The sequence below is a fragment of the Larimichthys crocea genome, chromosome XX (assembly GCF_000972845.2).
Source record: "Larimichthys crocea isolate SSNF chromosome XX, L_crocea_2.0, whole genome shotgun sequence".
Classification (NCBI taxonomy): Eukaryota; Metazoa; Chordata; class Actinopteri; family Sciaenidae; genus Larimichthys; species Larimichthys crocea.
This window is the reverse complement of record NC_040030.1, coordinates 7,836,022-7,849,322: the sequence shown is the minus strand read 5'-3', so window position 1 is coordinate 7,849,322 and position 13,301 is coordinate 7,836,022. Positions and strand designations below refer to the sequence as shown.

Genomic DNA, 13,301 nt, shown 5'->3' with positions numbered 1-13,301 from the left:
AATATGCTGATTGAAGATAATATTAAAATAGAATTTAAAAAAAGGATATGTTAGGATACTCAAAATCTAAAATTCAAAAGTCTTCAATCTTGCTTTTGCACCAACGCCTGGAGGATGAGGACAAGTATTCGCATCTGCCTCGGTTCTGTGGTTTGAATGTCGGACAATGAAATCCCTCCAGGCTGCTGAATAATTGGCTGTTTGGCATTTGTGTTTCTTATTTCTTTTGCTAGAGCATAGTCCGTAGCACAGTAAATGGTCTTGTTACATAACCTGACATTGCAATTTAATCGGCAGATATGTAGCGTCCTTTTTTTAAACCATTGTGCTTTGGTCAGTGAGGTCCAATGAAGAATGGAAGAAGACCAGTGATGCAGAGAAACATTCTCAGCCTCAGATACAGTACATCTGTGGATAGAAAATATCTTAAGAGTGAGAAAACTAGAGGAGGGAGGAGGAGAGAAGTTTATGTAAAAATGTTGGCTATGTGAAGCCAACTAGTGGTTGAAATAATTGAACTGAAGACTTGATATCAAGCTTTGTTCAGTTTAAGTTCTGCTAACCTCTGACCCATGCACCTCTCCTCTGTCTCAGATATATCATAAACACAGTCCTCACTTCACCGTTGAGACCAACAATGCGATTGAACTGGTGGCGACGGCTGCTGGGAATATCGAGAGGCTGCTGGCTAACCGCTCCGAAGCCCTAAAGGTGAGTGTGACCTCCTAAGACATAATGATCTTGTGGAAACCCTTTTTCTAAAGGGAGAGAACTAACTTCTTTGTTATTGTTGTGATAAAATTGCTGAAATCAATGGTCGATGTTGAGGTCAGGAGGGAAGACAGTGCTCAGGAACCTCTGATGTCTTATGCTATAATATTTATTGAAGCTTGGCCAAGGAGAAATGGAGATACTCTGGTGGTCAGACTTTAAACCCCTACAGGTAACACCACAAATACTACACGCCCAGAATTAGTCAAAGAGAACACAGCACATTCTAGTCTGGAGCCACTGTTGTCTGTTTACGTTAATGAAACGTCATCGACAAGCTACAGTATCTATTATGTCTAGGAATGCAAGATTCAGTTCCTTCGACCCTGGTCACCACAACGTTGAGATAGGCTGGCACCTGCTGTCCTCAAGCAAAGCCAAACAACTGCTACTGCCGAGGACCTCACGGCCCACGTGTGACTCCGTGTAACCTATGTATAGAAAAATCCATAACAGTTATCCACTTAAATAAAATAAAATGCAAATTCTAGTCTGTTTGTGAGATCAGATCCAGTGTCTCTTCAAGCACAAAGCCCAAGGAAACACAGAAACAGTCTCCTTCTCCTATTTCACATCAGAATAGACACTGGAACACAGCCATTGCTTCAGGCCGTCCAGTGATACAATATAAGCAGGCATCCTCCAGCTACAAAATGCTGAAAAAAAATTCATTGTGTTTGTATGTGTTGTATCACATTACCTTTTTAAAAATGTTCATTTTCACAGATGACACTGTTTAGTTTCAACTTTCAGGAATCCTTCGTCCTTCCTGTGACCACTGAGGCCAAGTCAGCCCTCATACCTAATACATACCACCTGCTTTTCATGGGTCATGTGTCTAAACTAAACAGAAGGAAAATACTTTCATTTTGTAATAAAGTGTTCCTGACAGCGTTCACCACATGTACGTAGCTGAACGCTTACTAGACAATTCAAAGACCTTGGATGAATTGGGAAGTTTTGTTGGATTTGGTTCCTTCGTTTGTGTGCACCTCGCAGAACTTCCATATTAAAATTAGTTTATAGTGTAGAACCTTTTGACAAACCGTAGGACACGTTAGCTCGAGGGATAGCAATGCCGATTGGTCAGGTAGGTCCACCACTTTGGACCAGAACATTGAATGGGTTGCCAGGAAATTTTCTGCCGGGATTCAGGGTGCTCAGAGAATGAATCCTTGTGACTTTAGTGACTCCTTGACTTTTCATCTAGAGCTACCAGCAGCTTAAACTTGTCCAGTCAAATTTTTACTAGATGGATTTTATGGCGACATTAATGTTTGCCAGAAGAATAATTTTCCAGATGTTGAAGAGCCCCTGACAATTCATCTAGCGTCACCATGAGGTTCACATTTGTGGTTTTGAGTGAAATACCTCAACAATAGTTTGTTAGTTTCTTGACTGCCTTGCCATGAAGATTTGGTACACACATTCATGTCCCCCTCAAGATGTATTGTAATAACCGTGTAATTCTGTAATTTTTCCAATGTCTTGTTGTATTAAATCCCCAAATTCCCCTAATTCCCAATGACCTCAGCTCTATTTTTGTGTGGTGCTGCTTGGCAAATGTTAGCATGGTAACTATCATTGTGGACATGGTACATTACCTTCTAAACAGCATTGTTATCATGAGTATGTTAGCATGCTAGTGTTAGCAGCCTAAGTAATCTCATAGTCATAGTTTGCATGTAGTTTCAAAGGACAGCAAGCTAAATTGATCCGTACAGCCTTTCACTGCTCCCTAATCTAAATATACAACCGGCCAGCTGAATTAGGATCTCTGGGCACTCCCAGTCTTGGATCAGTCTGGCTCCAAGAACCAGAAATATCCAATTAAAGGCAGACAGCCTGTTGCCATAGTTACGTTCTCATTGATTACCCCATCAATCCAGCTGAGCATTTTGTTTTTCTTACATTCCAATGATTGCCAGGGGATGAGGGCCAATTAGTTTTTGGTGTTGTTGTGTTGCACCTTGGGAGAGAAACACAACTGTTCAGTAAATTGATGGCAGCGAAATAGAGATGTTAAACTACAGGCTCTGTTCTTTCATGTTATCAACACCATCTGTTGTGTATTTCACCTGCATGAGTTAATGACAGTTGTTGTGCTCTTTACAGAAGGTGTGAAAACAGTGACAGAGTTGGGGATTATATATTTATATATAAAACTAAACACCATATGTTGATATTCTTAACTTGTCTTTGCATTAGCACTGAAGAGGAGATGGCCAGTGGTGACATGGTAGCTCCAGTAAATGCTGTTCCATATAATGAAGTGCACTTGAGCCAGCTTTATGGCTATCAATTTATGTAAGGGACCATAAATAGTTGCTCTGTCCACTTAGCTGAATCATGAATTGAAATGGAAATAAGGGAAGGGCGACTGGAGCATCTGTAATGTTCTTGACTTGACCTACACTAATCTAATATGTCTCTGCACTGGTTTAAATCTAGCCAATAAAGAATCCCTCCCTTTGACTTCTCACCTTCAGCACCCTCATTCTTTCATTTACTATCTTCATCCCTCCTTCCCCTTTCTGTCTATCCCTTGTTCGATTTTGGACAGCGATCTTGTGAGAGGTTATAGTTTGCTGTCTAAGAGGAAGAGTGTATGAGAGAGAAATGATGATGGGTAGAGGGAGAGTAGTCCATCAGTGCACTATGACCACACCTCCCATGAGGCAGCGTACAAAAGACTAGAAGCCCATTTCAGACCTCCCGTCCATTAGGTTTTTTGCCTATTTGTACACGATTCAACAGGCAGCACTGTTCACGCAGCACTACAATGTGGTGTGCTGAGGTACATAAAAGGTTTCAACCTCTGGATACTGTTACGCTGAATTCTTATGGTTATTTTTTGGTTAGACACTGCTAATGGCATTTTTGGTAGACTCATTTCTCTGAACCTGTACCCTCCCCCTCTGCTGTAGATATATAATGTTACATTGATAGTCTGATCTGTATCATGAAATCCCACTGAACACTGCTCTGCACAATGTTGGCTCAATTGGATTAAGTGTCACAGTCAATTATGTCAGTGAGTGATCCTTAGAACAGGCATACCTAAATGGAACGTGACCCATTATTTATGGTGTCAAAATGACATTGATATGTCAAAATGTTTCCAGTGAAAAGGGTTTGCTGTAGTTAATGGTACATACATGGTCTAAGTACCTATAAATTCAACATACTTTCACTTTCACCCAACAAGCTTTGGCTGTTGATTGATTTATATTTATCTTCATGCTGGTAACCTGGTAACGGTAAGCCAGTGGTTGCCAATCTTGGTAACCGAGACCCCCAAAAGGGTGACCAGATGATTGAAGTGATTGGAAATAAAATAAAAAAAATCCAATCTTGTGCACAAAATTCTACTTTTTCTACACATTTTAATTAAACTTCTTGTAAAATACAGCAGGCTATAATGAGGGGTCACCTTATTTTAAGGTGTCATTGGCCTAAACCTTATAACTAGTATTACTAACATGGTAAATCCAACCCAAAGCTGGGATGCTTATTGAGTTTGGGATCAACATGGTTTACCAGTTAATTTTTTGTAACACTGGGTAAGTTGTATTTTGGAGGAGAGCTTTGTTTACATCAAGCTGGATGTCTTTCTGGAAATTCAACATTCCTAATCAATTATGGCATACTTTCATACTCTGCATATGATATGAAATGTTGAAACCCATGTTAACTCTAAAGCTCAGATTTTCATGTTATTTACACTTAAAAGCACAAACTACAGTACTATTGCTTTGGTAAAAATGAATTATCCTGAATTTCCCCAGACACCTTTCAGCCATCCTATACTATTGGTAGCAAGATCAATTTCTTAAGTCGATCACACCACATCTTCACAAAATTTGGAATTACCACTGTGGCGCACGCTGCTTTAAAACTCACTGAATCATCTGTATTTCCTCCACCTGCAGTGGTACAGTTCAGACTGCGGTGTGCTTGAAATAAGCTGCATAGACACCGCCTCTCTGACTGGTGACATTTCTCTTTACATTAGGGCAACTTGTCTCCTCTGGCTATGCTTGCAAGTGTTTATTTGTTTGTGTATGAGTGTGTTTGGGTGTGTTTGTGCTTGCCAGCAATTGTCAAGGAACACAATCCCATTAGAATGATGGCTGCTGTCATTAACTTAATCAGGGGTCCACTTGGATTTGCTGTCTGTCAATCTGACATCTGACCATCCTGTCACCTCAATTCAATTGCTGCTTTTGACGGTGGTGCTCCCTTGACATGCAATCTCTCGAGTGTTGGCAGCTGTGCCTACTTAAAGGAAAACAGATTTTTTATTTTTCTTTTATTATTGTACTCTCAGTGGTCTCTGTCTTGGGTTGTGTAAATGACAAGAATTACACTTCCCAAGACGGTATTTCAGCTGTTGAATGCAAGATTTTAGCTATTGCAAATGTAGAAAAACGCTGAATCAAACAAACTTTCTATATTTAGCAGAGTTATGCATAAAAGTGAATAAAATCTAGTTCCAAAACCTGGATTATTACATTCCCCTAACACCGGTTATCACCATAAGGTCATGAATCCATCCATTTTCTATAATCACTTATGTTTATTTGGGTTGCGGGGGGCACTCCTAGCTGGCATTGGACGAGAGGCGGTATACACCCTGGACAAGTCACCCATTCATACATTTACACCTACGGGCAATTTTAGAGTCATCGGTTAACCTATTAATCTGCATGTCTTTGAATGAAGAACCTTCTTGCTGTGAAGCGACAGTGCCACCAATCATAAGTTATATGTTAAGCAACATGCACTGTATGGATTGCAAAATGACACAATAGCTATAATTCTTGTTAAACACAAAGATTGGTTTAATAGAGGAAAAACACAAAATATATTCAGTGAAATAAAATACATGAAAACCATATGCTGACACCATAAAATGTACCCTTCAAAATAAAAGATGGTGATGTGATGTTGATAATCTAATCCCAACCTTAATGTTTAACACTGTTAGACGAGCTTGAGTATCCATTCATCTAACACTGAGTCATGTTAGGCTGGGACAGCAGCACACCAATTAAAATCCTTTGTTATTTTCCTCCTTAACACAAATATATAATATATTATTGTATATATTTTAATAACAAATCATCATTTCAACTTTTTTCAAACTAAGGATCGGTCTGGATACCCCCAGGCAACTCTTAATACCTTAAATAATAATTCCAGTGTGTTTTAGGTTTATGCCATTTACTGTTAGATCTGTCTCCGGTCTATTAAAGATGTCCTAGAAACATATATTTGTATCCATGTTTCTGTACTGTTTGAGAGTTGAATCTGCAGTGTTAGCAGCAGTATCTAAAAGGCTGTTTAGTCCTAGTATGAGGTATGAGATGTGGGGCTGTTTTATAGATGGTTAAATAAAATCAGCTGTCTTCCTTCCTATTTCAGTTTTCATGTAGCTGCATTAAAAAAGTGCAAATGTATAGCTCTCTCACTCTTTTATTCAGTGTTTGAAACAGCACCTCTCACACATCCGTCTCAACCATTTTAAGCGTTCCCAAAAGTGTGAGTGAAAATAATTACTAGTTTCCAAACCACTCATGGGCGATCAAAGAATTTGCCTCTTTCATGTCTCGCCACAATATTCTGCATTCAGTACACGTTGTCCTTTTAAAAAGATGTCAAGTGAAACTCTAATTCTCAACAGGAAAGAAACCACTTCAGTGCCAAGACAAGTGCAAAACTTTTTTTTACCTCAAACAAAACCCCAAAAGTCTTCTGTTGTCATATCCAATGTACCGTAGCTGATTGTTTCTGGGTTTTTTTTCTTTTTTTGGATGGAGTTGTCTCCCAGATCTCTTTGATACTTTAAAAGATGAGTCAGATTTTTTAGGCGGTTGCTGACGTAGCTACCAGGCTGATACACCTCTGGAGATTACAGTCGCTGAACCTTTACAGACTGCACAAACTGGATATCTGTATGCTCACACACGCTGGTGCAATCACCTTTCCTACCTTTTTAACCTCTTTGAGCCTTTGTTCGCATCCCTTTGGTCCTCCATTCTTGTCACATATGGTATTTTATTTCTCCTGTTCTTTCTTTTCCTCCCTCAAACCCTGTCCTTCCACCTTTATTGCTCATAACTCCCATGTAACTTCCTCTCCCATAACTTCACCCCCGATTCTCTGTCACCCTTCATTCCCATTTTTCCCATTTTTGCCTTGTCCTATGTTTTTCTTTTCTCTCTTTCTGTCCTTTCTTATTGCTTTCCTTCTGGATATGTCTGTGTAAGTCTGAGTGTGTGTGTGTGGGGCACAGTTTAAATATGGATGATGAATTCTTCTGAAAATAAGGAAATGTTACTCTTTAAAATTTGATCCTCTCTCTCTGTCTCGCCTGTCGTCTCCACCTCCAATTTCTCTTTCCTCTTCAGGCCACTCGATCCATTATAGCTGTAATAATTCAGAGTGTGTTTAAAAATAAACCATCACAGCATGCTTTTATTGTCTAATACATGTAAGCATCCAGACAGATGATTTTCTTATCTGCAGCAGAGATATTATTATTATATTACTGTGAACAAAGAAACATCCCTGGATATATGAAACCTATTAATTGCTCCAGTAACAAAATACAAGCACAAAAATGCATTTTATTGTATTAAAAGTTGCTAAAGTTGGTGTATAATTGCAAATCATTCTCCTCTTAAGTAAGTTCTCATTTCTCCTAATGCACAGATGGGAAGCTTGGCATCTTCTGAAACATGAATTCAATTTTTGAATCAAAAAGGATCTTTTCACCCCTCTGGGAAAAACAGTTTTGTTAAATGATGTTACATTATAAGTGCTCTTTGTGCAACGCTACAAGTGTGCCTCTGCTTTTCTCTAACCAATCTGTCTTCCTTCTAAAACAGTATTCATCTCGCTTCAGCCTGTTTTCCATGATTGCATTTGCACTTCTGGTCACCTACATTGCAAAAATGATTCATGGAGGGTGAGACGTGAGGCAAAAACACTGTGTGACTTGAAAGCGTGCAGAAGCATGCCGGTGTGAAAGTGACAGAAAGTTTGTTATTGTAAGCCTGAAAAAAAAAAACACTCAAATATGAATACACTGAAATGATGGGCATTTGTTTGGATTGGGTGTGATTTTTGCAGGGCTCCATTTTGGCTGAGGAGGGGCCCACAGTGTAAAAAATCCTGATCTAATAATGATTCAAGCTACAGATCATCATAATTTAATACCAAGTGTAAATGGGGCCACTTCTGCTTTTCAACATCAAAGAAAAATAATTTATAAAATCATAATACATCACAACAACAAAAAGTACCCAGAGTTACAATCATTTTTTAGATTGTTCTCTGATTTAGTTGCCTAACTTAATCAAAGAAACAGACCAAAAGATGAACAGCCTCACCACGCTGCTGTCCTGCATTGTTTACACCCTCTTACTCCGTCTCTTTGTGTGGCTATGACTCAGATCCTCCTCCCCTCTACTATGCTCCAATTGCCTCCATCGTTACATCCATCCTGAGCTTACCGTGTTTTTGACTACGTAACTGTGAGCTACACTATACATGTGTGGCCCCTTGATTAATTTAGAATGACCTTGCACACCTTTGGTCCTTTTTGTTCATTGGATTGACCTGAGCTTCTTTTTTTAACCTGCCTTGACAGTAGATCGCCTCTCTCTGATATCCAGGCCACTTCTGACTCTGTTCTCATCAATAATTGAATCATTCCTCTTAACCAATACTCTTTGATGGACCCTGTGGTTAACTTCCCCCAGTGGAATAGGTCATTCGTCTTCCCCGAGTGACACGGACAGAGATCTCCAGAACGGTTCATTTCTAATGACGATGTGGTTATAAAGCAGAACGCTACAGTCACTAATACTAAATATCTGTGACAAAATGCACTGATAAAAATGTCTAAATAATATTAATTGTGCTTGTTTCGGGTGTCAGTGATCTAAAATTGTTTATTCTGTATCTTAAAAAACTTGTATCTAATCATATTTTAAGTTCTTAGTCTGAGAGAATTTTCACAGCATATCGATTGAGCCAGCTGGACAAGGAAATAATGACATAAATCAGGAGTCATCTTAAAATCATTGCACATAAAAGTAACTGAAATAAAAGCATTTGGGCTGATGCCATGCAGATACTTTTGGAGGTTTTGACCACTTTGGCACTGACCTCACAGGTTCCGAAGCAGAAAACACTGAGACAAAAAGTAGCCTGAATTAGATCTTAAATTTATCATTTATTATTTTTCATGAAATCTATTTTTTTTTACAGTATTTAAGTTTTTTTCTGCAACAGCCAGTCAATGTATTTTTTATTATTGATTACCTTTCTATATATAGCAGTTACAATTTTCAAAATGACTGCAATAATAGTGACACATCCCTTGTATGTCCTTGCAAAATCCTCCCAGTCTTTTGACATTAAAGAGTCAAAGAGGTTTACATTAGCTGATGGCTGGTCTCTAGATGGCCTAAATCTAGAGAGAGGATGGACTGACTGTTTGTGGACGAGGAAGGTTATTCTGTTTGAGCGCCTTTTAAGGAACTCCCTCTGATGCTTTGTACCCACCTTGAGGGATGCTTGTTGACAAAAGCACCAGCTTCGGGGAGACATGGCCGCCTGCCAAGACCTCCGCCAGACAGGCCGTCTGCGCAGAAAAAAAAACGAACTGACCCGCAGAGAAGATGTTGTGATTAAAATCAAAGAGCAGAAGAGAATTAGAGCAAGAATAAGAAAAAATGAAGTTCTTTGTTTCCCGTAACAAAAGTGACCACCCAAAAGAGGAAGGAGGAGCATAGCGGGAAGAGACAACCCAAGACGACAGCTGAGGACTGTGATATTTGAATATTGATTGGTGAGGGATATCTCAGGCCCGGGGTTGCATTAGTGCTTTGGCAGCAGATCCAAAAAGGTTTTGGCTGACCACCAGAGTCACCAGAGTCTGAGCCACAATTGGTGGCCATTTTGGAAACAAAAACAACAGTTGTTTTCCAAATCCTGGCTTCTTGAGTTGGTTTAAATCACCCTCTGCGTGGGTTTCCATCGATAGGAAAACCAGATTTTCTTAATTGTGAGTGGGCTTTTGGCATCGGCACAGAGAGGCAGGTTTGAGGCGAGTCTTAATTGCAGTAGGAGTAAGATGGCCAGCGCTACGACGACTAAGATAATACACACATTGTTTTGGGTCTCATGTGCTGCCATCGCACGGGAGCTTTCGCTCTCCATACTGCATGGACCACAGATGCGGCTAGGTTACCATGACACCCTGGTCGCTAAGCAACATGGGTATCATAAACAGATTCCTCACTCCCAAAATGAATCACTTATCATCCTCTTTCATTACTTTCATTCAAGTACCCTCGCTCACCATAATCTACCGTAGGCAAGCGTTAAGCACAAAATTGCTTCTCGAGCGGCGTTTGTGTTCATTAAATAGTTTTAAAAATGATGACAGCAAGAATGTGAGCTCACTTAAGCATTGTGTTATGTAGTGGTGCGTAATTATAGAGGAGTCACTGATCTCCAGTGTCTGGAAGTGCGTTATTAAACCGACACTGGATGACATGCTGTGAGTCATTAGACACTGCTGTTAAAGCTCTAATCACAGAGTAAGAACACACACACACACACATGCAGGCACACACACACTCATTAGGCTCCTCACTCACATGTTATTTTATTAAGTTGTACAATAAAGTGAAAACAGTTTCACTTGTCCAATTTCCCATGAGTGCATAATGCCTTGTACTCAAACATCATACGCTGTGATGACCTATAATCTAATTTCTGAAGCCCAATATGCAATCTGTCACTTTACACAATCATGTTTCTTCCAATAATATGTCTCATTGAAGTGCTGGTGGAATATATTACCTCAAAACTGCTGAACAAACAATATACATTTCCCACTATAGTCTCATGCTGAGGGATTATTATTGCCAGGTGATTTATGCTAGTAGAATCCCAGGCTACACTGGGGCTCTTAGAGGAACTTGCTTGTTGCAGAGTGATCTAATATTGTGAGTAGTCTTGAGACATTAAATATTACCCCTTTCAGTCACAGTCAACTCATACTGCAGGGGAGATTGAGAGGCACTGTATAGCGTGTGACTATTAGAGCTCATAATCAATATTAGGATTGGGACATATTTATGGAGAACACAGAATAATCAATATTAGGATTGGGACATATTTATGGAGAACACAGAGAAGTCAATTAAACAAATGGAAATTGTTGAATTTGTTGGTGTGTGTGTGTGTGTTTTTAGTATATTTTCAGGGACACAGTGATCCATGCAATACTGTACCCACCATGCATTCACTTTGCTTTGCACTACTGTCATGACATACTGATAGTTTATTGTTATTATTGTATTGTTAGGTTATTATTTTATATGGTATTGATGTATTATGGTTGCACACTGGTTTCTGTGTGAGGTGCAAAGGCAAAAGGTAAATAAACAGTTGATGCATTTGTAGTGAAACAGTTTCAAACCCTGGTTAAGATTAAAATTGCTTTATTGTGTGACTTTGATCCAGAGGCACACAGTGTCTATGCCTCTATGTTCTCCTCTGCAAAAGCACCCTAGATGACACCATATCACATTTTCTCCATTGTAAAGGCACTCATAAGTGCAATTTTTCATGTCTTTATGCAGAATGGGCCACCATGAATGATTCTCTTTCATGCGTTTTCATTTTTTACCTGAAAAAAAATATAGCGTGCCCTCAGTTAGGAGGTGCCACTTACTTACTCACGACCAATAGTAGTGTAATCACACCGAGCACTTCAACGCTGTCATGTCTGGAGTGGTACCATCACATTTTCAATCCAGTTTTACTTATATAGCTCCAAATCATCAGAGTTAATCACTGGGCACTTTGCATATGAAGCAGGCTTAGACTGTACTCCTTAAAATTTGAACCAAACAATTGAAGAAGCACTTGGCAACACTTCCTTAAAGCAGGATCAGGGTTTAGGTGGACTTCTGTGGTTTTAGCTGTTATGGTTATTTTCTTATGTCATATATAACATGTCCAGATCATCATGGATCCTCAATTGTAGCTCAGACTGTTGTGCTTTGAGCCAAAGTGGCTGCTTTCCTGCTCTACATTTGTGTGCCAGAGGACTGTGAAACATATTTGAAACGGTAGCCAACAATGTATACACGGATGGAAGTGAGGAGGCGGTGCACAGAAGCTAAAAAGAGATGGTTTTGGTGAATCCACAAAACCTTTACAAAGCATATTTCAAATTTTACCAGCTAGTAAAATTTCAAAAAGCCAGAGTTTCACACGACGACGGAAGATTAAGAATCTTTTGGTGGGAGTCATGCAGTGCTGTTCAAGCATATTTTTGTCCCTAGTACCAAAAATGATTAATATTTGATATGTATAATGTTGGAGAAAATGTTGAATCAGTAAGATAGAGATGGTGTGTGTGTGTCTTATTTTGGCCACCAGCGACTCATTATTCACCACTTCCTGGAGTGTGTGTATTTGTGTGTCTGGCTGCTTTGTCAGCCCAGCTGTCGCACTAGCGGCGTGTCTCGGCGGCTCTAGCTTTGTGTTTGTCATCTCTGTTTTCCTACATGGAACTTAGCAGACGTACAGTATGCATACAGAGAGGGTGTGTACATTTGATGTGTCTCGCTCGTTATTGCTCCCCTGTCATATCCAGTCTCATCCAGGCATAGACAGCAGCAGCTGTGCTACCGGATATATCTATCGTTATCGTTGTGTAATGTGCAAAATGATAGTTGTTTTTTTTTGTTTGCAGAATTCAGATTTTTTAGTTTTTTCTCTTGGCAGCTTGATATATCAACAACAGCTCGACGTGATGAGCGCTGAAACTGAAACAAATTGGGCTGTGAAATTATCGCTGACAATAAATCCAATCGTAAAAAAAAAAAAGACACCGCCGCCAAAACAATGTCTTCAGCTCCATCACAGTTAAAGCTAAAGGAAGCAGCATGAAGCCTAATTTGTCTTGCGCTGACTAAAGGGTCGTATAAAAAAAAGCCGAATCCAAGGTGACTGAGATTGTGACGTTACTTCAAGACATGTGCAGAACCTCCATGTCAACATTGCAGCCGGGCACAGCTGTAATTGGGAGTTGTTTGCAGCCAGCTGGCACACCACAGATAGTGTGTTCGGGTTGGAAGAGTTTTCTGCAGGAGAGATGAGCTGTCAAACCAGAGCACAGCAGTAGAGAGCGAGACCAGTGCCAGCCTCTAACAAGTCACTTCCTGGGAAGTCTGTATGTTTTTGAGGGCTATTTCCTGTCTTAAAGACTGGCGTTGTAAGGGGGTTGTTAACTTGCATGAAACTTACTGTACCGTACAATTGTTATTTTTCTTGTGTCACTCTGCCTAAATGTGTGTGTGTATGTATGCATGTATGTGTGTGTGCAATCTCTCTCTCCCCCTTCTCTTTCTCACCACTCTCCTCCTGGCTCCCAACAGACCGAGCAGGATAGATCTGACTAAAGTGCTGCCAGTCACAACAGCAGATGCTCATGT

The 13,301-nt window shown here is 39.8% G+C and overlaps 2 protein-coding genes across 4 annotated transcripts in view; one reads left to right on the top strand and one right to left on the bottom strand.

Moving 5' to 3' along the window:
- Nucleotides 1-13,301, bottom strand: part of LOC104928802 (E3 ubiquitin-protein ligase TRIM38) — an 899,066-nt gene that overhangs the window by 209,791 nt on the left and 675,974 nt on the right. The gene's annotated exons all lie outside the window — the stretch shown is intronic.
- Nucleotides 1-13,301, top strand: part of cacna2d1a (calcium channel, voltage-dependent, alpha 2/delta subunit 1a) — an 84,683-nt gene that overhangs the window by 16,050 nt on the left and 55,332 nt on the right. For all 3 annotated transcript variants that reach the window (XM_027272179.1, XM_027272178.1, XM_019266779.2), the window contains exon 3: nucleotides 595-711. In XM_027272179.1, the coding sequence (XP_027127980.1) occupies nucleotides 595-711 (117 nt within the window). The remainder of the gene's footprint in view (nucleotides 1-594; nucleotides 712-13,301) is intronic.